This window comes from Dermochelys coriacea, chromosome 2, assembly GCF_009764565.3.
Source record: "Dermochelys coriacea isolate rDerCor1 chromosome 2, rDerCor1.pri.v4, whole genome shotgun sequence".
Classification (NCBI taxonomy): Eukaryota; Metazoa; Chordata; order Testudines; family Dermochelyidae; genus Dermochelys; species Dermochelys coriacea.
The window spans coordinates 36,389,998-36,413,390 of record NC_050069.1 but is presented as its reverse complement, the minus strand read 5'-3'; the positions used below and the strand labels follow the sequence as shown (position 1 = coordinate 36,413,390).

Here is a 23,393-nt window from a genome sequence, read left to right as displayed (position 1 = left end):
CTGTGCAATTAACAGATGTTTCAGTTTCTTGACAGTTCCAAAAACCCTAAAATAAATTTGGGTTGACCAGGACCAAAATCACGTTTTGAAATTTTCAGTCTCAAAAAAGTTGAAAAAAATTCATTTTGAGTAAACAAAGAAAAACATTTTGTTTGACCTGAAATGTTTTGTTTAATTGTTGAGCATTTTTTTAAATAACAGCAAAGGAAATGAAGGGCTAGATTCCAAAAGAATCCCCTTATGACCTTTAGCAGTGGTTAGGGAACTCACCTGTTATGTGAGAGAAATTAATTCAAATCCCTTCTCTGGAGCAGGAACTTAAACCCAAGTCTCCCCTCTCCTAGGTGAGTGCCCTAACCACCAGTCAATAGCATATTCTAGGGTGTGTTGCTCAATCTCTCCTGTTGGAGCTATTGTACTTTGAATGAAATACTTTGGGCCAGAGAGAAAGAAAATGACTCTTATAGCCTGGTGGTTACCACTGGGCTAAAAATTTTATGTAGGGTGGCACAACCACCACCAATCTAACCACTCTACCCCACAATTATTTTTGGGGCAAAAAACATGCAGCAAATTCATGTCAAATTCACAAATGTTTTTGGGTTGACCAAAGGTAAGTTTTCCAGCAAATGAACTATTTATTTGAAAAATTTCACTCAGTTCTAGTCATGACTTCGCCTGACCTTTTTGCAACTCCTTCAAGTTCATGATCCCAGGTTGAGAACCCATGACCTAGGAAACTTTTGAGCAAACCAGCTGAAAAGTTAATCTAGCAGAATGTGAATACTATGTACAGGAATGAGCCCTTAAAAGGGAGATTATTTTGAAAAGAAGTTTAAATAATTGTGTAATTTCTGAAAAACTGTTAGAGTCAGCTTTGAAAAAATGTAAACTGGAGGTGTGAAGACAATGCATATGCATTAAAGTGTATTAACCCTTGGGTGGATACTCTCATTCAGGAGTAAAGTAGCCTTAGTTTCTTGTAACTTAATTCTCCAAGGATTTCACTGCACTAATTTCACATCCTTTCAATCCCTCTGTGCCTCTGGAAGATCAAGGGACAGTATATGGCCCTTTGAATGTGAGCATATCACAACAATTGGGTTTTGATGTCATGTCAGTTTCATAAAAATCCACTTCCCAGCTCATTCTTGAAATGTAACATCAGGAAAGCTCAGAGGAGTGAAAAGTCACAATGTGTAATTTTCTTTCAGAAAAAAAAACATAAGGGCAAGTCATGCAGTTTCCTTTCTGATCTACAGTTGTCTGATTTCATATTTTCAAACTCAAATGAAGTGTGCACAGGATCCTTTTTCAATATCTGAAAATGTTTTGGTTTAAAATAATTTTCAGTGGGACAGCTTGCATGCAATTGGAAAGCGACTCAAGTAAACCAAGCTGGGATGTTAAAATGAACAATTGCAATTTAGCCTTATATAATGCTGAACAATTTACTGCAATATTTAAATGTTGTTGTACAATCAAACATTTATTCTTGCTGTATTTGATCCTGGAATTAAGCAAAGGTTCAGGGTCAAGAAACTTGGTTCTATTTCCATCCCTGCCACATACTTACTATGTGGGGATGATTGGCAAGTCACTTTATTTCTGTGCCCCAGTTTTCCTATCTATAAAATGAAAATACTAATACTTCTCTAACTTGCTGGGAGGCTCAGAAAATTAATATTTAAGCGCTGTTGAGAACCTCTTATAAAAAGACATGCAAAATAAGATATGTAAAATGATATATTCTATTCAAAACCAACGTCAAAAGAATCACATGGTTGCAATGTGAGGCATTCAGGAAATGCCAAAATTGTTGCATTTAAATTCTCAACTTTGCCTGCTTGTGCACATGCTTTAAACATGGCCTGAAGTTCCATAACAACACTGGTATTTCTGCAGGACCCTGCCTTGTTCTAGGTTTTGAAGCCTATCTAAGCATATTATTTTATTCTTGCAATTCAGTATCTTTTACACATTTTACTAAAAGAAAAGTCATGAATCCTCAAAACAGAAGCAAAGTAATAGCATATCTCACTATATAATGAAAGTTCCACTGGCAGCTAGTGAAAAAACTTGTATGCAAGTTGCATGGGGCAGGGACAGTCTTTTTGTTCTGTTTACAGCACCTAGCGTATTATTAATTATTGTTATTATTATGTGGCTTTCAGAGCATTATTGTATATTTTACAGCTGTTAGATTAGCCTTATGAAATACAATATATTGCAGTAGGGAATAATTTTACAGCATTAGAACAAATAGAAATGCGGCAGGCAAATGATGTAAAGCCAGTTGGATGATGGCTGAGTTACTGCTGATGTCACAGTCTTATGTCCTGATCCGGTAAACACTTACATTTAGGTGCAGAGGCACATGTTTAAATCATCTGCACAAGCAGGTGTAGAAGCTACTCAAAGAAAAGAGATTTTGTCCAGTAGTATGTGACTGTGCCCTTAGTACCTAACAAAGCTTTCCATATCAGTTTTGAAATCAAGCCAAGTTTAAAAAACATGGTATGAGGGAATGGGTGTGTGTGTGTAGCAAACAGAAACACACAATAGAAGATTTAGGTGAAGAAGCCTAGCTGTGCCACACTAATGAAAAAAACAGTCCTAAAGCCTACATTGCTGGCCATTGGAAGTGAATCTTCCAGTGGTACAGTACCTCCTATACTGGAATGTCTTCCTGTGGTCAGCAGAGGGGGCATGGCACAGCATCCCATACCTTAGCTGCTATCAGCACTCTCGGGCTCCTAAGAGCTGGCACAAATTAAAGCAGCCTTTGATCTGTTCTAATTTATGCTAGAGAACTGCCATGGTACACAGATGTGCCAGGACTGTGGAGAGAGCAAAGCTGTCTCAAAGTCACTTTTGCGCTCTCACTCCCAAGTTGTGTTGTGCTTATTTCAAACACAGCCAAGGATCTGACCAAGAGAATATAGGACAACATGCTATATACAATTTTAACTAAAAAAAATCATGTTAAAACTTTAGAGAGACAAGGTGGGTGAGGTAATATCCGGAGACCGACATAGCTACAACTATACTGCATACAATATATGTTAAAACCTTGTGATTCATCAGAACTTCATCCAAGCCTGCACAGGTTAAAAGATGTACAACTCAGTGGTTCCAGGGACATAACAAAACACTTGCACTCTGTTCTTAATTTAGAACCTCTTGATGTATATGTGTTTATAGCCTCACAATCAGAGTTACCTGTGTAGCTTCTTTTATGTGTCTATGTCCAGAGAAGTTGCTAGACTGTATGCATCTGGAGAGTTTTCATGTTTCTTAGCAACAGAGGTTTGTTCCACTGAAATAATGTCTTGTGTCTATTGAAGTACATTTAAATAGACTTTTAGAGGCAAGTTTTATTTTTCATTTTGTATGGGAAATATTTATATTTACAAAATAAATAATTTGTTTGGTTTATTCTGTATGAATCAGTTATAGAGACATGAAGTAGCTACATACAGGGCCCATTGTTTCAAAACTTGCTCACATGAATAATAGAGGAAAAGTTCAGGCCCAAAGTAAACTTCCTAGAAAAATTAGGTAACATGCATTAACCTTTCCAAGTTACCTAGCACAAACAATGCGATACCACTCCCACTGCCAAATGATCAATTATAAGAGTTTCAGAACAGAGCTTCCCAATTTAATTCACTCAGGAAATAATGATTTCTCTGATTTAAGTTTAAGATTAAGATTTAGGAATTCAAGGCTGCTCTGTCAGTTGATAAGCTGGGGAAACTACAGAGTGATATGTACTAAATGGTTAACACTGAACCTATACTGGATTAGACGTGTATTAGGTCTAACCCAGAATGGCAAATCTGATGTTCCTAATGTGACCAAGGCAGAAGTAAACAGGATCACCATTATAAAGATTTGTGTGTCCACTTTAAAAGGAGGGTCTCTTAAGAAAATGAGGGCTCTTCTTGACTACTCTCTGGTCACAGATAATCATGTCAAAAAGATAGACAAATATGTTTCACTCAGGTGTAACCCACATAAAATTCAACCCTTCTCTGGGTAGTCAACCAAGCAGTTCTATCTCCTGCAGCTAATACAGATCCATGGGTTCCACCATCCCATTTCTAAGAGTAGCCTATTCCAGATGCTTAAAAGGAAGTAAAACCAAATGAAATCTATTATGCAGCTGGCAAACTGTGCATATTCTACCATAGGGGAAAGTTTTTCTTGATACAGCTGGTGATCAGATTATGCTGATGCACAAGGACTGGCAGTTCTTTTTATCCAATCTACTGCATATGGGCATATGCAACTAATAGAAGAATTTTAATGCATTTCCCAGCTGCTTCCAGGTCCTCTCAGAGCTCCTGATCTCTCTCTCAGCTGTCTGCTTGTCTGGCCTTTATAGCCTCAAATCGCTTCAGTCCTCTTGGCTGCCTGAGCCTGAACACTTCATCTGTTTACATGCTGTCGGTATTTCACCACATTGTGACTATATGACTTGGATGTGGGACTGAACATGTCATTTGTGTAATTGGTGGAGTACTTGTGGGGTGTATTCTTGTTATTATCATTATCAATAAATTTCATGTTAAATGGATTAAGAACTGTCTTACTGACAGATGTCAAAAAGTAATTGTCTACAGGGAATCATCATCGAATGGGGGTATTTCTAATGGGTTCTTCAGGGATTGACTTTAGGCCCAATGCTATTCAATATTTTTGGCAATGATCTAAAGGTGTAGTGGGGTGGTCACTCCGCTCCGGCCCAGAAGCAGCCCTGGAGAGGGCTGCGGCTGGGAAAGGCAAGGTTGATTGGGGAAGCAGCCACAGCTGTGGCCAGTTCAATCAGGCCACAGCTGGCCCTATAAGAGGGCTAAGGGCCAGGAGCTGAGAGAGTCTCACTCTAGCCCTGGAGTGGGAAGGGCTAGCTGCCTGGGAGCAAGGTACCTGAAATAGAACAGTGCTGAGGAAGAGCAAAGGGAAGACCTCCAGGCTGGTAAACCTCCAGGCTGCAGGCCTTGTTTATGGCCAAAAGGTCCTGGGGCTGCAGAGAGGAAGCCCATGGATAGGCAAAGGCAGTAAGTCCTAACCCCTTGCCAATGATGAGTGGCCATTACACTGCAGTCTGCCCCAGTGAGCGGGGGCTAGATAATGCTGGCAGTAGCCACTGAGGCAAGGTGGGTTTAGAGGGTTCCTTTAAGAGGGGAGACCCAGAGTGTGGGGGTACTGCTGGGGCAGAACCCCAGGGTAAAGGGCACTAGGGTCTGGGAGGGACCTGGGGCCAGTGGCAGATGAGACACCAGCCTGAAGAGGGTGCTCTGGGCTGGAAAGAGCTAATTCCAGAGATGACCAGCAGGAGGCATTGCATCGGTGAGTCACCACCTTGCTACAAGAGGTAAATATAAAATCAGGGCTGATAAAGTTTGGGAGAGTGGTGAATAATGATGAGGACAGGACAGTTATATAGAAAGATATGGCTCTCTTGGTAAGCTGGGCTCATTCAGGAAAAAAGTCACATCAAGGAACAAAGAATGCAGGCCATGACTGCACAATGGGAAACTAGCTCCTGGAAAGCACTTACTCTGAAAAGGACTTACAGGACATATTGGACAAAAAACAGAACCTGGAGCTCTTATTGCGATGCTGTGGCAAAAAGGGTTAATGCGGTGCTAGGATGTATAAAGAGGGGAATAATGAGTAGGAGGAAAGAGATGATTTTACCTCTTCATAGGGCAGAGACTGATACTAGAATGCTGCATAGAGTTCTGGTGTTCACACTTTTTGAAAAGTATGTTGAAAAATTGGAGGGGGTGCAGTAAGGAGCAAAAAAAAGACTGAGGCTGGAGAGAGAGTCAGACAGTGAGACTTAAGGGGCTCAATCTATTTAGTTTATCAAAAGGACTAAGATATGATTTGATCACAGTGCATAAACACAGGGAGAAAATACCAGGTACTAAAGGGCTCTTTAATCTAAAGGAAAGGCATAAAAAGATCCACAGACTTGGAAGTTAAACCTGGACAAATTCGTATGAGAAATAAGGCACAAACTTATGTATTTTAACAGTGAGGGTGATTAACCATTGGAGCAAACTTGCAAGGCAAGTGGTGGATTCTCCATCCCTTGAAGTCTTTAAAATTTTTTTTTTTTGGAAAGGCAGTCAAATGCAGGTTTACTGGTGTCAAGGTTCCTTCCCCACTCTGAACTCTAGGGTACAGATGTGGGGACCTGCATGAAGGACCCTCTAAGCTTATTCTTACCAGCTTTGGTTAAAAACTTCCTCCAGATATAAACTTTGCCTTGTCCTTTAACCGTATGCTGCCACCACCAAGCGTTTTAAACAAAGAACAGGGGAAGAGCCCACTTGGAGATGTTTTTCCCCAAAATATCCCCCCAAACCCTACACCCCCTTTCCTGTGGAGGGCTTGATAAGAATCCTCACCAATTTGTACAGGTGAACACAGACCCAAACCCTTGGATCTTAAGAACAATGAAAAAATCAATCAGGTTCTTAGAAGAAGAATTTTAATTGAAGAAAAAAAAATAAAAGAATCACCTCTGTAAAATCAGGATGGTAAATACCTTACAGGGTAATCCAATTCAAAACACAGAGAATCCCTCTAGGCAAAACCTTAAGTTACAAAAAGACACAAAAACAGGAATATACATTCCATCCAGCACAGCTTATTTTACCAACCATTAAGCAAAAGGAAATCTAACGCATTTCTAGCTAGATTACTTACTAATTTAACAGGAATTGTAAGGCTGCATTCCTGATCTGTTCCCGGAAAAAGCATCTTACAGACAGACCAAACCCTTTGTTCCCCCCCTCCATATTTGAAAGAATCTTGTCCCCTCATTGGCCATTTTGGGTCAGGTGCCAGCAGGGTTATCTTACCTTCCTAACCCTTAACAGGTGAAAGTATTTTGCCTCTGGCCAGGAGGGATTTTATAGCACTGTATACAGAAAGGTGGTTACCCTTCCCTTTATACTTATGATAATTGGGGTCAATAAAGGGATAATGGGATGAAGTTCTATGGCTGCTGCTATTCAGGAGCTCAGACTAGATCAGCTCATGGTCCCTTCTGAACTTAAAATCTAGAAATCGATGGCATGCTTCATGAGTAAGTGAACAGTGGCATAATATAACTATTGAACTTCAAGGGCAGCCTCAGGAGGGGAAAAAGAATTATCCCCATAATCTGATCTTCATTTGACAGGAAAAGGCATAATCACTTAGTCATCCATAGATTGGTAAAGGTGGTTTTTGGTTCTAGTTATCCATAAGTTGAGCTGAATCTACCAGGTACCAAAGTTTGGGTGACTCATTGATGAATAAAAGACAGATGCCCTCAACTGCAACAAGGTCATATTCTCTGCTAGCTCTTCAAAATGTTTCCTTCAGCCAGCCAGCATCATCTAGGTTTCCCACAGATGAAGCCTGAACCACAACCCTGAGCTTTTTATTCATACCTAGAATTTCACCCATTCAGAGTATATTGTGGTGAACAAGTGTATGGGCAGAAATGACTGTGGTAACAGTAAGCCTTATGTTTTGGAGCTTGCAAATGTTGTATATATTAATATGAATATTTAGTCCATAAACCTGATTTGAAGAGTTTTGCTTGTCCAATCAGGAAACAGAAACATGCCATGAGATTCATATGTCCCAGGAAAACTAACTACTTGAATTTTCAATTTCTAATACCCAGTACACACAGAAAGCTGCTCATTGAACAATTTACAATCGAGTTATTTTTGGAAATTATGTGTATGACTGTTTTGGAGAAAAATGTAATAAGCTCAGACAGCTTACAAATATAAAAGGTATGAAATTCATATATTCACTGCTAATTATTCTCTCATATCTACCAGCTACTCATCAGAGCTTGGATTTTGCAAAACACCCATAATTAAGTTTTAAAATTCTCTTTCAGTTGTCAACCTTAAATATTCATGAATATAGATATTAAATATAGTCTTTTAAAACTTTTATAAATCTACCTTAAAACAGGAAACATGACACGTTTGACATACAAGTTATTTTACTATGCTAGAAAATCACTTTGCTTTGATACAAAAATCATTCTTTACTGAACACTTTGCAGTAAATTTAAGATCCATCTATTTTAACAATTGGCACTGGCCTTGGTGCATGTTTAGAAAAAGCACACCAATAATGAAAAATGCAGTGTAAGGATCCCTATACAATATGTTGTACTCTCAATATTAAGTCCAGTGTATATTGGTAACTTAAGGGTAACACTCATTACAAGACCGTTGTAATTATCCTAAAAAACCAAACATTACAAACTCTGAAATTCAGAGTTAAGGTTAAACATAAAAGAAATCCAAATAGGTTAAAGTACAGAAATGCATAGTTAAGATACCCAAACAACTTTAACTCTGCTCTGTGGTGAAAACACAGGGTGGGCAAGAAATGAAAATCTGATCTATGTTTAAAAATCAGGTAAATCTAATCTGTGATCATGGATACTAAAATGCCTTAAATCATAATTGTATGGTTATTGCATGACATCACTACATAACAGAACTAAAGTTTAATTTAACTTCAGGGGACTGGTAATGGGATACAGACTCAGCTCTGGGACATCAGTTTGACTCCCGTGGAGGCTGGTGATGGGCCAAATTTACTGGAAGGGCAGAGTGAGGAATGCTGAGCAGCTGCAGTGCTGTAGCAGCTCTGGGGACAGAGAACTTCAGTCTCCAGGGCACGATATCAGCAAGCTACATAAGGAATTAGAATTTATTGAAATTAGTGAATCAATTTAATGTACAAACACCTAACTACACTAGAGCTGCTCATGTAATTTACCTGGCTTGCCAAGGTGAAGCAAACAGAGCCCAAGTACAGAACTCAGGAAAATGAGGACATCACTGGCAGATATAAACCGGATCCAAACTGGACCTTCCTCAGTACAGAGAGAAGAGGTAGTAAAACATGGAAGAGAAAACCCTCATCCTTCCTGTGCTAACCCTCTAAAAAGGGAAAGAAGGTATTCAGGAGATGACTTTTCTCCTAGAGCAAGAGTTGAGAAGGTGGTATTGAATTTTCCTCCTGGTAAAGACAAGACAGACAGATTGATTTACCTTTGTTCCCTGGTAGAAGTCATCTTTGGACTGGGTGCCCATGAAGGGGAACTGCATGTGTGTGTGGGTATCAATCCCCCCAGGCAGCACCAGTCTGTTGCAAGCATCTATAATTAGGAGCCCAGCAGGTGCCTCAGGCTGCAGGTGTGGTCCCACTGCCCGCACTATTCCATCCTCCACATACACATCAGCCAACTGCGAGTAGTCATCATTCACCACTCTCCCCCCTTTGATCAAAATCCCCTGCTGTAGGGGAGCCATGGCTTTTGCTGCAGGCTCCTTGCAAATGTGCCCCACAGTGGAGCCTGAATTCTGAGAACAGCAGGAGAAGCAGTGGCACTGTCAGGCATCAGGTTCAGGCTTCTCTTCTGTAGGAATACAGACTGGGAGAACAAGAACACTCTGCATGCATTCCTTTGGAATGAAACAGACAGATTCCTGGTTCCTCCTCTAAAACTGATCCCAGCAGTTCCTCCTGAAAGGTGCTTTGCTGCCCACTCTCCTTCACCAGTCCGCTTCTCTCAACATGTCAAGTTATTTACATGCGACTTCCAAACATAAGTGGCATACTACTATTTATATCTCAATCAGAGGACTCTCCTCCTGCACCACTAACTCCTCCCACTGCCCCCAGTTTAGCATGTAACATCTGCTGATCACTACTCTGAATCAGTCAGAGAAAGCAGGGGTTTCACCAATTTCTTTTAAAATATTTAAATAGTGACTGTAGGGCCACATTTTCAGAATAGCTCAGCTCCTGTTTAGGCAACTAATAAGGGCCATATTTTCAAGAATGCTGAGCCTTGATGCTTCCTCAGTGATGCTTATAGCCAGATTTTCAGAAGTGAGCAGTGTACAACATGCTGAGCTATCTTGCAAACCTGGCCACTTATTTTGCTATCTGAATGGGAGCTGAGCTCTTTAAAAAGCTAGTGTTTAGTGCTGGGGTGGTGGCTCTGGAGTCTGGCTTTACTCAGATCAGGGACAGCACAAGCAACAGCAGTGCAGGCTTCACTGCCACCCACACAGTAGGCTTCTGGGCCCCAGGCAAAGTAACGATTAGGGTCACCTCACCACCGCACAGGGCTCCCTTCCAACGCTAACTTGTTCTGGCTGCTCCTCTTTAACATGGGACCACCTCACTGAATCCATTCCCTATAGGGTCATGGGGGACTGGCATTCCCACAGAGCCCATTTCTTGGAGGATGTGGGGGAAGGCCTTCAAACTCAAATCCCTATGCTCTGGGGAAAACCCTTTCACCCCCATGCAAGGGGAGTAGCTATCCAAAGTCCTTCTTTTTGACTGAGGAAAGCCATCACAGAGCTGTCTGGATGGTGGAGGGCCCCTCTCCCCATCTTGCCTGGAGGAGGCCTGCTTCCCTGCCACCCCACCCCAAACCCATCCTTGTCCCACAATAAGATCAGGTAGTGGCAAAGTGGTACCACGCTGCCCCCTTGCCATTCTTCCCCCAAGGTACTTTCCATGTCTGGGAGACCTTTACTGGGGGCAGGGAAGTCAGGAGTCGTCCTCTTCCCCCCTTTTGGAATGGCTGCTTCCAATGGATGGACTTCACTTAAATGGAAAGAGTTCCATTCTCCTGGATTCAAAATGGGAAAGGCATGTTAGGAAGGCATAAAACTAGGGAGGAAAGGAGAAAGTGACAGCTTCATGCTGGAAGTGGAGGATGGTTAACACTTCACAGAATCAGGTCCTAAAGGAAGAAGGGAAATGGCATTAAAGACTGAAAAATGGCTGCGTTATTTGTAAATATCTGTCCAACAAGAAAAATAAAGGGAGCTTGGCCAGTGAGGAAGCAATGAAGACCTTGTAAAATAGCTGTTTATAAAGCACACATTAGAACACTTGGATAATTTTAACACAATTACCCTCTCCGGCTAATATGTTTCCTAGTGTGACAAGGTAACTAGCTAAGACCTTAAACCACTGAGAAGTGCAGAGGTGATTGCCAAATAGAATAATGCACTTTGAACCAACAACTCACATTTATATCTAACTCCACATAATAATAAGGATCTAGCTATAAGCTGAACCCCAACAAAGCGTGGGAGCACTGAAGATGTTGGCAGTCCTTCATGGCCAGTTCCACCAGGCCCAGACAATCTGTCTGCCAGTTAGAAAGGGATTTGATCTGATCTCTAATGCCTCAAGCATAGAGGACTGTAGCATGGTGCCAGCAGGATGAAGAAAAGAATCTAAATCCCACTGGCTTTCAATGAGGCATATTTCTAAGTGCCTAAGTCAATTAGGTGCTTTTGAAAGTTTTACCCTTGGAGCTAAATATATTGCTGGCAGATATCGAAGCTCTGTCCATTTATTTAGTTCACATAGACAAACAAGAAAATCTTGTATCAGCAACATTTACGTAAACTTGGTAAATGTTTAATACAGTCATAGTGCAACAGCACCTTGTTGGATTGGCCTGAATTACCCCCACAGGATAGAAGTACCTCCCACAGGTCCCTACAGGAAGAGAATTCATCATCATCTCCTGTTCCTGATGTCTTTCTCCTAGGGTGGATTTTTATTAAGTGCCTTTGCCTTCCAGTGGGACTTGTTCTCCTACATCTTTTGAAAATCCTACCCCAACGATTTTTCCAAACTTCCCTTCACTCAATTTAAAAATTGTCTTTATTATATAATCAGTACCTGACCCTGTACTGTATAAAAGAGTTTGTTGTTGAGCAATGCTTGCTCATACTACACTCTTACACCATAATTCAGTGATTTGAGACACTGTGTAAGAATAATTTGTGCCCTAGTATTTTTACTTCTCTGGAGCCACAGAAATATTGATAAAGTAGACATGATGGAAGGAAAGATTTAAAAGTCTAACTTGAATCAGACTCATGGTTTTGTAGTCAGGAACAAAGTAAGTATTCTCAGGAAACTATACTTAGACATCTCTTGCATGACAAATACCAAGAAATGTTAATAGGCAGAGAGATTGTGTTTTAGAGACCAATTTAATTGCATGACCTCAAAAGCAAAGGCAAACCCAAACTAGATCTATTTCTTACCAACAAGGAGTCAGTTGCTGTACAACATTCAACGTAGTCTAAGGAATGGGATTATATTCATGCAACATTCAAGGTAGACTAAGGAATGAATTACCTAAGGAGGTGGTGGAATCTCCATCCTTAGAGGTTTTTAAGGCCCAGCTTGACAAAACCCTGGCAAGGATGATTTAGTTGGTGGTGTTCCTGCTTTGAGCAGGGGGTTGGACTAGATGACCTCCTGAGGTCTCTTCCAACCCTAATCTTCTAGGATTCTATGAGATGTGAGTGTGAGATTGCAAGAATTTAGTTTTATAGGATTTAATAAATCTAGTAAACATAATTTAAGGTGGCTTTGAGGCTGTACTAAGGCAGAAGATATTTCAATTCCTCTGAAAGGAATATATGCTCTCAGAATCCACTGATTTGTTCCATCACAGCCTAACTTTCAGATAGGCATATTATACTCTCCAAGGAAGAGGGTTCTGAGCCAACACCCAGGGATTAATCAGTGGCTAACCATACTGCATCAATATAAGGGCTAGGGAGGTGTGATGTAGGAATCCCATGGTGCCAACTGGAAGAGGATGCAGAGGGCTTTACAGGGATCTCCTGCATTGTATATCTGCATAATATTTCATTGAAGGGAGGTGTGCAATGTTTTTCCAGGAGCCGGTAGCCCAATGGTCATTGTAATCATTGCAATATATATATTGTGACAGACCCAGACCCAGTGGGGTACAGGAGTCTGGTAGAAGGCAAATATACTGGCCACTGGATGAATAGTTTTCTGTTTCCTGAGTGACCAGAGCAGGGGCTGCCCGAGAGCAATAAGGAACCTGCTAGAACCAATTAAGACAGGCAAGCTAATTAAGACACCTGGAGCCAATTAAGAACTTATTAGAATCAATTATGGCAGGCAGGCTAATCAGGACACCTAGTTTAAAAAGGACCTCCATTAGTTAGTGGGGGCACGTAAGGAGCAGGGAGAAGGCATGCTGCTGGAGGGCTGAAGAGTACAAGTGTGATCAGGCTTCAGGAGGAAGATCCTGAAGTGAGGATAAAGAAGGTGCTGGGGGAAGGCCATGGGGAAGTAGCCCAGGGAGTTGTAGCTGTCACACAGCTGATACAGAGGACAGTGTAGACAGCTGCTATCCACAGAGCCCTGGGCTGGAACCCAGTGTAGAGGGTGGGCCCCAGTTCCCCCGAACTCCTGATCAGACACAGGAGGAGTTGACCTGGTCTGTGAAGAACACCAGAAGGGAAGGTCTAATTTGGAAAGGGATCTGGCCTGTCCCCAACCCACTAGGTGGGACACAGACTGCGGGATTGTTCTCTATTTCCCCCACGCTCCAGTGATGAGGTCAGCTGAGTGAACGGTAGGTTTGCGCCTCTAGCAGAAGCAGCCAAACTGAGGGTTTCTGTGAACCTCTGAGGTGAGCAAATCTGCCAAGAAGTTCCGGACCCATCAAGGCAGAGGAGGAACTTTGTCACACTATATGGATAATAATTAAGGAGTTTTGTATCTATATTAAAAGATATATGTTCTTAACATCTTGCTTGCCTCAGCAATGTTCCTTTCAGGCAGGAGGTAACAGATAGCTATCTCCTTCTCTGGTCATTTGTTGTACTGTACGCCTATTTGCATACAAGCTACAGGTGAAAGAAAAGATTGTGAAATCTATGAGAAGAAATCTACAGGAAGAAAAAAACAGCAGGGGGTTGTTGTTTATTCAGAAAGGCAAAGTAGCCTGGGCTGCAAGGAAACATGGGATCCTTCAACTAGGCACGGACAAAGCTGTCTAAGGCTAAGGGCAGGTGGGAAGTGTCATATTAAGTCTTCACCACATGTTTCAACCTGCTAATGGCCAGCCTCACCACTACCGCATTAATCACCTTTGTCTACTTCCATTTTTATGCCTATTTCCATAATGCCCCCTATCCATGGAAAACCCTCCCACACTCCCAGTGCATCACTCTCCCCTCATTCTTACCAAACAACTCATTCAAAAACACACAAGCTTCTTAAGCATTGTGGAAAGAGGCCTACTAATTGTCCTGGGTTTTGGATCAGGCTCTATATCCTACAAAATAAAAACAAAAAGTTACATTCTATGTTAACCTATCTTCTGTATCAACCAGTGTGCTAGCTTACCTGTATCTGCCTTCGATTTCAAACCCGAGGCAGACAAACACATCATCAGCATTAAATGAGGATGGAGTGGAGGTTAAGGATAATCTAGGCATGGCCCAATATCTAAACAAATACTTTGCCTCAGTCTTTAATAAGGCTAAAGTGGATCTTAGGGAAAATGGTAGCATGACAAATGGGAATGAGGATATGGAGGCAGATATTACCATATCTGAGGTAGAAGCGAAACTGAAACAGCTTAATGGGACTAAATCGGGGAGCCCAGATAATCTTCATCCAAGAAAATTAAAGGAATTGACACCTGAAATTGCAAGCTCATTAGCAAGAATTTTTAATGAATCTGTAAACTCAGGAGTTGTACCATATAATTGGAGAATTGCTAATATAGTTCCAATTTTTAAGAAAGGGGAAAAAAAATGATCCAGGTAACTACAGGCCTGTTAGTTTGACATCTGTAGTATGCAAGGTCCTGGAAAAAAATTTGAAGGAGAAAATATTTAAGGACATTGAAGTCAATGGTAAATGGGAGAAAATACAACATGGTTTTACAAAAGGTAGATCGTGCCAAACCAACCTGATCTCCTTTTTTGAAAAAGTAACAGACTTTTTAGATAAAGGAAATGCAGTGGATCTAATTTACCTTGATTTCAGTAAGGCGTTTGATACCGTGCCACGTGGGGAATTATTAGTTAAATTGGAAAAGATGGGGATCAATGTGAACATCGAAAGATGGATAAGGAATTGGTTAAAGGGGAGACTGCAACGGGGTCCTACTGAAAGGTGAACTGTCAGGCTGGAGGGAGGTTACCAGTGGAGTTCCTCAGGGATCGGTTTTGGGACCAATCTTATTTAATCTTTTTATTACTGACCTCGGCCCAAAAAGTGGGAGTGTGCTAATAAAGTTTGCAGATGATATAAAGCTGGGAGGTATTGCCAATTCAGAGAAGGATCGGGATATCATACAGGAGGATCTGGATGACCTTGTAAACTGGAGTAATAGTAATAGGATGAAATTTAATAGTGAGAAGTGTAAGGTTATGCGTTTAGGGATTAACAACAAGATTATTAGTTATAAGCAGGGGGCGCATCAATTAGAAGTAACAGAGGAGGAGAAGGACCTTGGAGTATTGGTTGATCATAGGATGACTATGAGCCGCCAATGTGATATGGCTGTGAGAAAAGCTAATGTGGTTTTGGAATGCATCAGAAGAGGTATTTTCAGTAGGCATAAGGAGGTGTTAGTACCATTATACAAGGCACTGGTGAGACCTCGCCTGGAATACTGTGTGCAGTTCTGGTCTCCCATGTTTAAGAAGGATGAATTCAAACTGGAACAGGTACAGAGAAGGGCTACTAGGATGATCCGAGGAATGGAAAACTTGTCTTATAAAAGGAAACTTAAGGAGCTTGGCTTGTTTAGCCTAACTAAAAGAAGGTTGAGGGGAGATATAATTGCCCTCTATAAATATATCAGAGGGATAAATACAGGAGAGGGAGAGGAATTATTTCAGCTCTGCACCAATGTGGACACAAGAACAAATGGGTATAAACTGGCCACCAGGAAGTTTAGACTTGAAATCAGACGAAGGTTTCTAATCATCAGAGGAGTGAAGTTTTGGAATAGCCTTCCAAGGAAAGCAGTGGGGGCAAAAGATCTATCTGGCTTTAAGATTCTACTCAATAAGTTTATGGAGGAGATGGGATAATGGGATTTTGGTAATTAATTGATCTTTAAATATTCAGGGTAAATAGGCCTAATCCCCTGAGATGGGATATTAGATGGGTGGGATCTGAGTTATCCAGGAAAGAATCTTCTGTAGTATCTGGCTGGTGAATCTTGCCCATATGCTCAGATTTTAGCTGATCGCCATATTTGGGGTTGGGAAGGAATTTTCCTCCAGGGCAGATTGGAAGAGGCCCTAGAGGTTTTTCGCCTTCCTCTGTAGCATGGATCACTTGAGGGAGGATTCTCTGCTCCTTGAAGTCTTTAATCCATGATTTGAGGACTTCAATAGCTCAGACATAGGTGAGATTTTTCGTAAAAGTGGGTGGGTGAGATTCTGTGGCCTGCGTTGTGCAGAAGGTCTGACTAGATGATCAGAATGGTCCCTTCTGACTTTAGTATCTATGAATCTATAAATGTACCAAGCACATCATCAGCATTAAATGTCTTTATTTTGTGTCAAAAAAGAAAATCAACCTTTTGTTGGTGGGATCTGACTCTGATGATGAAAATGAACATGTTGGTCTGCACTGCTCATTATTGAGAAGAACCCATCAACATGAAACCAAGTTCTCTGGAATGGTAGGAAAAGCATGAAGGGATATATGAATCTTTACCACATTGAGCACATAAATATATTGTGACGCAGGCTACAAAGTGCCATACGAATGTCTGTTCTCATTTTCAGGTGACATTGTGAACAAGAAGTGGGCGCATTATCTCCTGCAAATGTAAACAAACTTGTTTGTCTGAGTGATTGACTGAACAAGAAGTAGGACTGAGTGGACTTGTGGGCACTAAAGTTTTACATTTTGTTTTTGAGTGCAGTTATTTTTTTTGTACATAATTCTATATTTGTAAGTTTCTCTTTCATAATAAAGAGATTACGTTACAGTACTTAGGTTAATTTAAATACTATTTTTACAGTGCAAATATTTGCAATAAAAATATAAAGTGAGCATTCTACATTTTGTGTTCTGTGCTGTAATTTAAATCAATATATTTAAATATTTTGGATGGTTTCTACATTTTCAAATAAATGGTATTCTATTATTAACAGTGATTAATCATGACATTAATCCCAGTTAATTTTTTTAATCATGCAATTAATCGTGATTTTTTTAATTGCTTGACAGACCTATTAAAAACCTTTGTTATAGCAAGTCAGGTACTGGTTTCTAATCTTGCAAATTTAGTCTCTTCCTCCCTTAATCATAACTGTGCTAGTCATTATCAACTGGAATAAATGAGAGCAGAATCTGACCCAGGAAATCTACAGTCAAAATTTATCCCATTTAAAAAAAAAAAGCTAGGAGTGGCAGAACTAACTTGGCTAATAAGGGAACCAAGAAGCAGAGTCAGAAAGATATACAATCCAGCTGGGACACTGGAAAGAAAAGACAAAAGCATAAAAAAGGGAAACTTTTCACAAACCAAAGGAACTGGTCTCATCAGTAATAGATACATTAGAAGATCATTTCCTCTGAGCATCTGCTGTAGGTTGTGTATCTTTTAGATTTGTTGTGAATTTGGTCCTCGGACATAAATAAAATGTTTGCATACTATTTCTCCAGGTCCACAGAAAGATCACCTTGGTTACATATGTACGTAGGCAGTGTGATAGAACATTGCAGATAAAAATAACTTTTGACTAAATTACGTATCTATGACAGCCATGTAGGACACCTGTATAATTCTCTTTAGCCTTCACTATTCTGTTTTAAATACATTTTTCTCGTTACTTCAGTGCATGTGCACTATAAAAATATTAGTGCTCATGAACAGGTGCCGCATTACTTTATTTGAATCAGCAGCCAAAGGTGAAGTCTCTGTTCTAGTACAATTCTTTTGAAGTTTTAAAAATATTTCTTCTTTCATCCTTTTGATCTCTGAAACTACTCAGGAAAAGAAAACTCTCTCACTTGTTTGGCGAGATGATAAATGTAAAGTGGCAACAATTTCTTAACTTTTTTTTTAAATCAGACTTTTAACTAAGTTTGAGCAGTTAGTAGCAGCCATTTCAAGGGTGCTTCCTTGGAGAACAAGCCACAATTGGGGCGGAGCAGGGCCGGAAATCACAGACTCTCTGCACTGGAATTTTTTTCTTGTTCCTTACAGTCTGTCCTACTCCTATTTAAGTCAATGGGAATTTGGCCATATATTTCAATGCGATTGGACTTTATTATGCAACAACTTGTCCACTAAGACAACTCCTATATTTCTAAATTTAAGTGATAACAGGAGATACATTTTTACACAATGCTCCTTTGGAATCTAGTACCACAGGATGTTCTTCTGGCAAAGACCTTATTAGGATTTTTTTTTTTTAAAGATTGGATGAACAATATCTAGTTAAATGAAGTAGAATAAAAACTTAAGGGATGTCAGCTCATTAACTGTGTAATTTTATGGTCTTTTTATAATTGCCCATTATGGAAGCTTTTACGCCTTCTCAAATATCTGGTACTGGCTGTTGTTGAGGCAAGATATTGGTGTCTGTCTTGTGACGGTTAGGCCGGATGGCTAAAGGAGAGTAAGGCAGATATATTAGCCCCAGGTTAAGTAGATCCCTTTTCCCTGGGTAAGGTAACAGGGAAGGTTCCAGAACAATCAGGAACCTTCTGGAGACAATTAAGACAGACGGGCTGATTAGAATACCTGCAGCCGATCAAGAAGCTTCTAGAATCAATTAAGGCAGGCTAATCAGGGCACCTGAGTTTAAAAAGGAGCTCACTTCAGTTTGTGGTGCACGTGTAAGGAGCTGGGAGCAAGAGGCACTAGGAGCTGAGAGTGAGAAGGCATACTGTTGGAGGACTGAGGAGTACAAGCATTATCAGACACCAGGAAGAAGGTCCTATGGTGAGGATAAAGAAGGTGTTGGGAGGAGGCCATGGCGAAGTAGCCCAGGGAGTAGTAGCTGTCGCCCAGCTGTTCCAGGAGGCACTCTAGACAGCTGCATTCCACAGGGCCCTGGGCTGGAACCCAGAGTAGGGGGTGGCCGGGTTCCCCCCAAACCTCCCAACTCCTGGTCAGACACAGGAGGAGCTGACCTGGACTATGGGTTCCCGAAAACAGCCAAACCGAGGGCTGCCGTGAAGCTCCAAGGCGAGCAAATCCTCCAATAAGCGCAAGACCCACCAAGGTAGAGGAGGAACTTTGTCACAGTCTATATTATATAACCAGTATACATACATAAACACACACACAAGATATAGTAAACGTTTAAAAACTGACCTCCACAACCCCTTTCAAACCAGAAAAGGCACTCCATTGGTTTGCTACAACTACATGGAAGAAAAGATAAGCAAACTTGCCAAATCTTTTCCATTATATCATAGGTTTTCTTACCCTTAGCCTCTAGCATTGCTATCCTCAACTCACCTGCCTCTTGGGGAAAGACAGATAACCAGGGCTGCTGCATGTACTGTAGGACAACCTGGTTCTTTAGTAGTGACTAAACTCAGCCTCCCTTTAATTGGGTTGAGTGCTTCAGTTTGCAGTGAACTGGTTGAGGAGCAGCTGATCCTATTCCTAGTGCTTGGAGTGTGGGAGATTGAGCATACCAGTGCTGCGACAAGCAAGGAAGAAAGACACCAAGAGCTTGATAGGATCCACTGCATGAAAAACTGAGAAAACATTATGCTCTTTTGGTCACCCACTTTTTAGTGGCAAGAAATTCCTCCCACCCAGAAAACAGTTTAACTCAAGAGTCAAAGTTCTGGGCTCCCAGCTGTTATGGAAAAGCAAGACTCACCAGATCTGCAGGCTGTTTCTTGAAGGGCACAGTCAGTCAAGTGGACACATTTTCGCAGAGTATTCCTGGAAATGAGATGTGTATGTACATGAGGGAGTTCATGCACTAAATTATCACCATGAAAGCACAGTGACTAAACTCAGTCTTGCTTGAAACTAGAGTATATGGGACTAAACAATCAATTAAGCAAAGGTCATCCAGCATCCCTCTTTACAGAGGGCTTGATATCAAAACCATGACCTTTTCCCTAAATCCATCTATTGACAAGAGGAATATAAGAATGGCCATACTGGGTCAGACCAAAAGGTCCATCTAGCTCAGTATCCTATCTTCTGACAGTGGCCAGTGCCAGGTGCCCCAGAGGGAATGAACAGAACAAGTGATCCATCCCGTCACCAATACCCAGCTTCTGGCAAAACCGAGGCTAGGGACACCATCCCTTCTCTAGCTCCTTCTCTAGCCTGCCACAGGACAATGTTGGAGAAGATGCTATTAGGAAGTAAGATATTCCATTTGCTTAGGGTTGCACATTTGCCTCTTCCTCCCCACCATTGTTTATAACACTATAGTATTAGACTCCCATCCATTTCCTTGAATAGAACTAGATATGTTCATGGAGGATAAGTCCATCAATGGCTATTAGCCAGGATGGGCACGGATGTGTCCCCAACCTCTATTTGCCAGAAGCTGGAAATGGGCGACAGCAGATGGATCACTTGATGATTACCTGTTCTGTTCACTCCCTCTGGGGCATCTGACATTGGCCACTGTCAGAAGACAAGATAATGAGCTAGATGAATCTTTGATCTGACCCAGTATTGCCATTCTTATTTTCTTGTCTCCAGACTTGCATCCAGCTTCTGCTACTATCCAGGGTCCTTCCCAAGAGGCCAAAAGAAAGGGATACATTCAATCATTTAAAATTTTACTTTACTATCCTTGCTGCAAACCTTCTACATCCAGAACCAGCAGCTGAGGATTACATTTGTGCCTCTGTTGCTGTTGGGCACAGCACAACCCCAGGAACATGCCTGTTTCAGTCTGTGCCTTGGGCAGTCACCCCAGCACTTTTGGGATTCTCCCTATGAGCTGCCCTGCAGGGGAGCTATAACAGCATAGGTCAAAGTAGGGCATTCCTGAACTGAATCTAAAGTTCCGACTTTCCACAGACAACATCCACATTTATATCCTTTCCCTGGAGAGTCTTATCCTTAGTGTTTGGGTCTTAATCTCAATCGTCAACTATTATTCTTCTAAATGTTGCCTAAACAGACATTATTAATTGCTAATAAGAGCCCCCAACCGAGACTCCTTCCACACCTCCTCCTGCCCTCCTATACTCAGTTCATATTTACCCACACACTGAGGAATCCCAGCATCTTGAATTGTTTTGGCTTTCAGAATAAATGCCTACTATTGCCTGAACACAATCCATCTCAGAATGACAACTTGTTTGCAGAATCCTATTTGTTTGTTCATCTTCTCATCTAAATTTTAGTCATTTCCTTCTTTACAGCTTCCCAACCATCAGTTCATTCAAAATACAGTGGTTTGCCTCTTCACCTGGATGCCAAGTTAGCGATATAGTTCTTACCCCTCCTGCTACCTCTATTTCTGTCTTGGCACAGGATCTTGCAGATGTCTTCCAAGACAACATTGACAAAATACAACATGATCTTCCTTCTCCCTGTGGCTCACTGTCCCTTCTCTTCCTATGACTCTCTCCTACTTCTCCCTGGTCTCAGATACAGAGGTTTGTCTGCTCCTCCTCCTCCTCTTATTCCTCCATCTGCCTCAGTGACCCCTCCCCCATACCTTCTCCCTTGTGCCCACCTCATCCCCTAAATCTTCTCAACCTTTTGTGCTCCTTAAGCTCTTTCTCCTCATAATTCAAACATGTTTTAGTCTCGCCCCATCCTTGACCTCACTTGTCCTTCTCCCTTTAATCTTTTAGATCACTGAATGCCCAGTTTACAATTGTTATTCATCTCCTCCCATTCCTTCCAGGATACTTTCTAATTCAGCTTCTGCCCTTTGCACTCAACAGAAACCACTCTCAAAGTCTCCAATTATTTCTTATTCAAATTCCAGAATCCTCAACCTTTGACTTGTCTGCTATCTTTGATACAGTTGACTATGCTTCTTGAAACCTTGTCCTTCTTTGGTTTCTGTGACTCTATCCTCTCCTTATTCTTCTTCTACCACTCTAATCACTCATTCAACATGTAGTTTGGAGGATCTGCCTCATTCCCATCCCCATCCAACCTCCTGCGGGGGCTACGGGGCTGTCTGTGGTCCCTTTCTTTTCTTCCTCTGTACTACCTCTGGGTAATCTCATCCACAAACTAATTCAATTACTATCTCTATCCTGCTGACTCTCAGATCTCTACCTCTTCTCCAGACCTGTCTCTTTCTGTGCAAACTAAAATCTCAGCATGTTTGACATCTCCTTGTGGCCATCTAGCCATCAACTCAGGCTCAACCTGGCTAAAAACAGAGTTCTTATTCTTCCCCAAAAGCCTTTCCCACTACCTGCTTTCTTGATCACTGCCACTCAGGCCTGTAATCGGGGTGTTATCTTCAATTCAGACTTCTTTAGGAGGATCATGCAAGCGTGATGCTGCTTGACTTTTAACATCAATCTGGGAATGAACAGAACCAGAGGGTAAGCATACATGAGTTTGTCTCTCCAGGGCAACAGGAAAGCATCCATTAAAACCCTAGACTGTGACCTGCTCTTGAACAAAATTGCTGACACCTTCTGTTGTGACAAGTAAACAGTTCTGTGTATGGATGGGGAACTCCCCACCAGCACCAGGCTTAAAAAATGAGTCTTACTAGATCTGGCTGGAGAGATTACTCATAATGACTGGTGAAAAATCTGCTCAAGTAGTTTGCCAGACTATCCTGGACCTTCAGAAGGTGGGAGACTGAGATGAGTCACGGTGGGGTTGCAAAATTCCCAAAGCAGCATCACCTCTTGGCACAGAAGACCTGATCTGGCCCCTCCCTGTCTGTTGCTGCCATGTTGTCTGTAGAAAGTAGTAAATTCCCTCCCTGGACGTGGGGGGAGGAAAGCATGACAAGCTAGATGAATGGCTCTGAACTCTTTCACATTTATTGGGAGAGCTAAATCTTAGCCAGTCCAGAGACCTCGAGTCTCTAGATTCCTCCAGGTGGGCTAATGAACCAAGGACAGAAATGTCTGTAACCAGAGACAATGAGAGTTGTGAGGGAACGAAGGGAATTCTCACACATACATTAGTTGGTCCATCCACCAGTTCAAAGAGGCTAAGATTCCTGTGATCACTGGAAACAATATGTCCACTGGGTGGCAAATCTAGAAATAAATACACTGAGCTTAATGAACTCTGCAACTTCCTGAGACTAAGCCTGGAATGCTGAACCACATATGCACATGAGGCCATGTGCCCCAAAAGTGTCTCCATTCTTTACAGATGTGGTTGGATGGGCCTTTAGGTGAGATGGCCAACAGCCTGGAATCTGGTCTATGGAAAGGAAAGCCCTGGCCACCATAGAACCCAGGACTGTTCCTATAAATTATTTTCTGAACAAGGGAGAACATTCATTTTTCCCATTGATCAGCAATTCCAATTGTATGAAGATGGACTGATTTCTGGGCCACACTGAATT

The 23,393-nt window shown here is 41.5% G+C and overlaps 1 protein-coding gene and 1 long non-coding RNA gene across 2 annotated transcripts in view; both read right to left on the bottom strand.

Annotated features, from left to right (window-relative positions):
• The window catches only part of DPYS (dihydropyrimidinase), a 50,211-nt gene extending 39,784 nt beyond the window's left edge, over positions 1–10,427 (bottom strand). The window contains exon 1 of the mRNA XM_038392618.2: positions 9,096–10,427. Coding sequence (XP_038248546.1) covers positions 9,096–9,356 — 261 coding nt within the window. The 5' untranslated portion in view covers positions 9,357–10,427. The remainder of the gene's footprint in view (positions 1–9,095) is intronic.
• Positions 10,428–10,533: 106 nt separating this feature from the next.
• Positions 10,534–22,385, bottom strand: LOC122458433. The gene is made up of 3 exons (XR_006278481.1): positions 22,272–22,385; positions 19,367–19,804; positions 10,534–10,693 (listed from the first exon to the last, which is right to left on the bottom strand). It is a non-coding gene; the product is annotated as an uncharacterized LOC122458433 (long non-coding RNA).
• Positions 22,386–23,393: the final 1,008 nt, after the last annotated feature.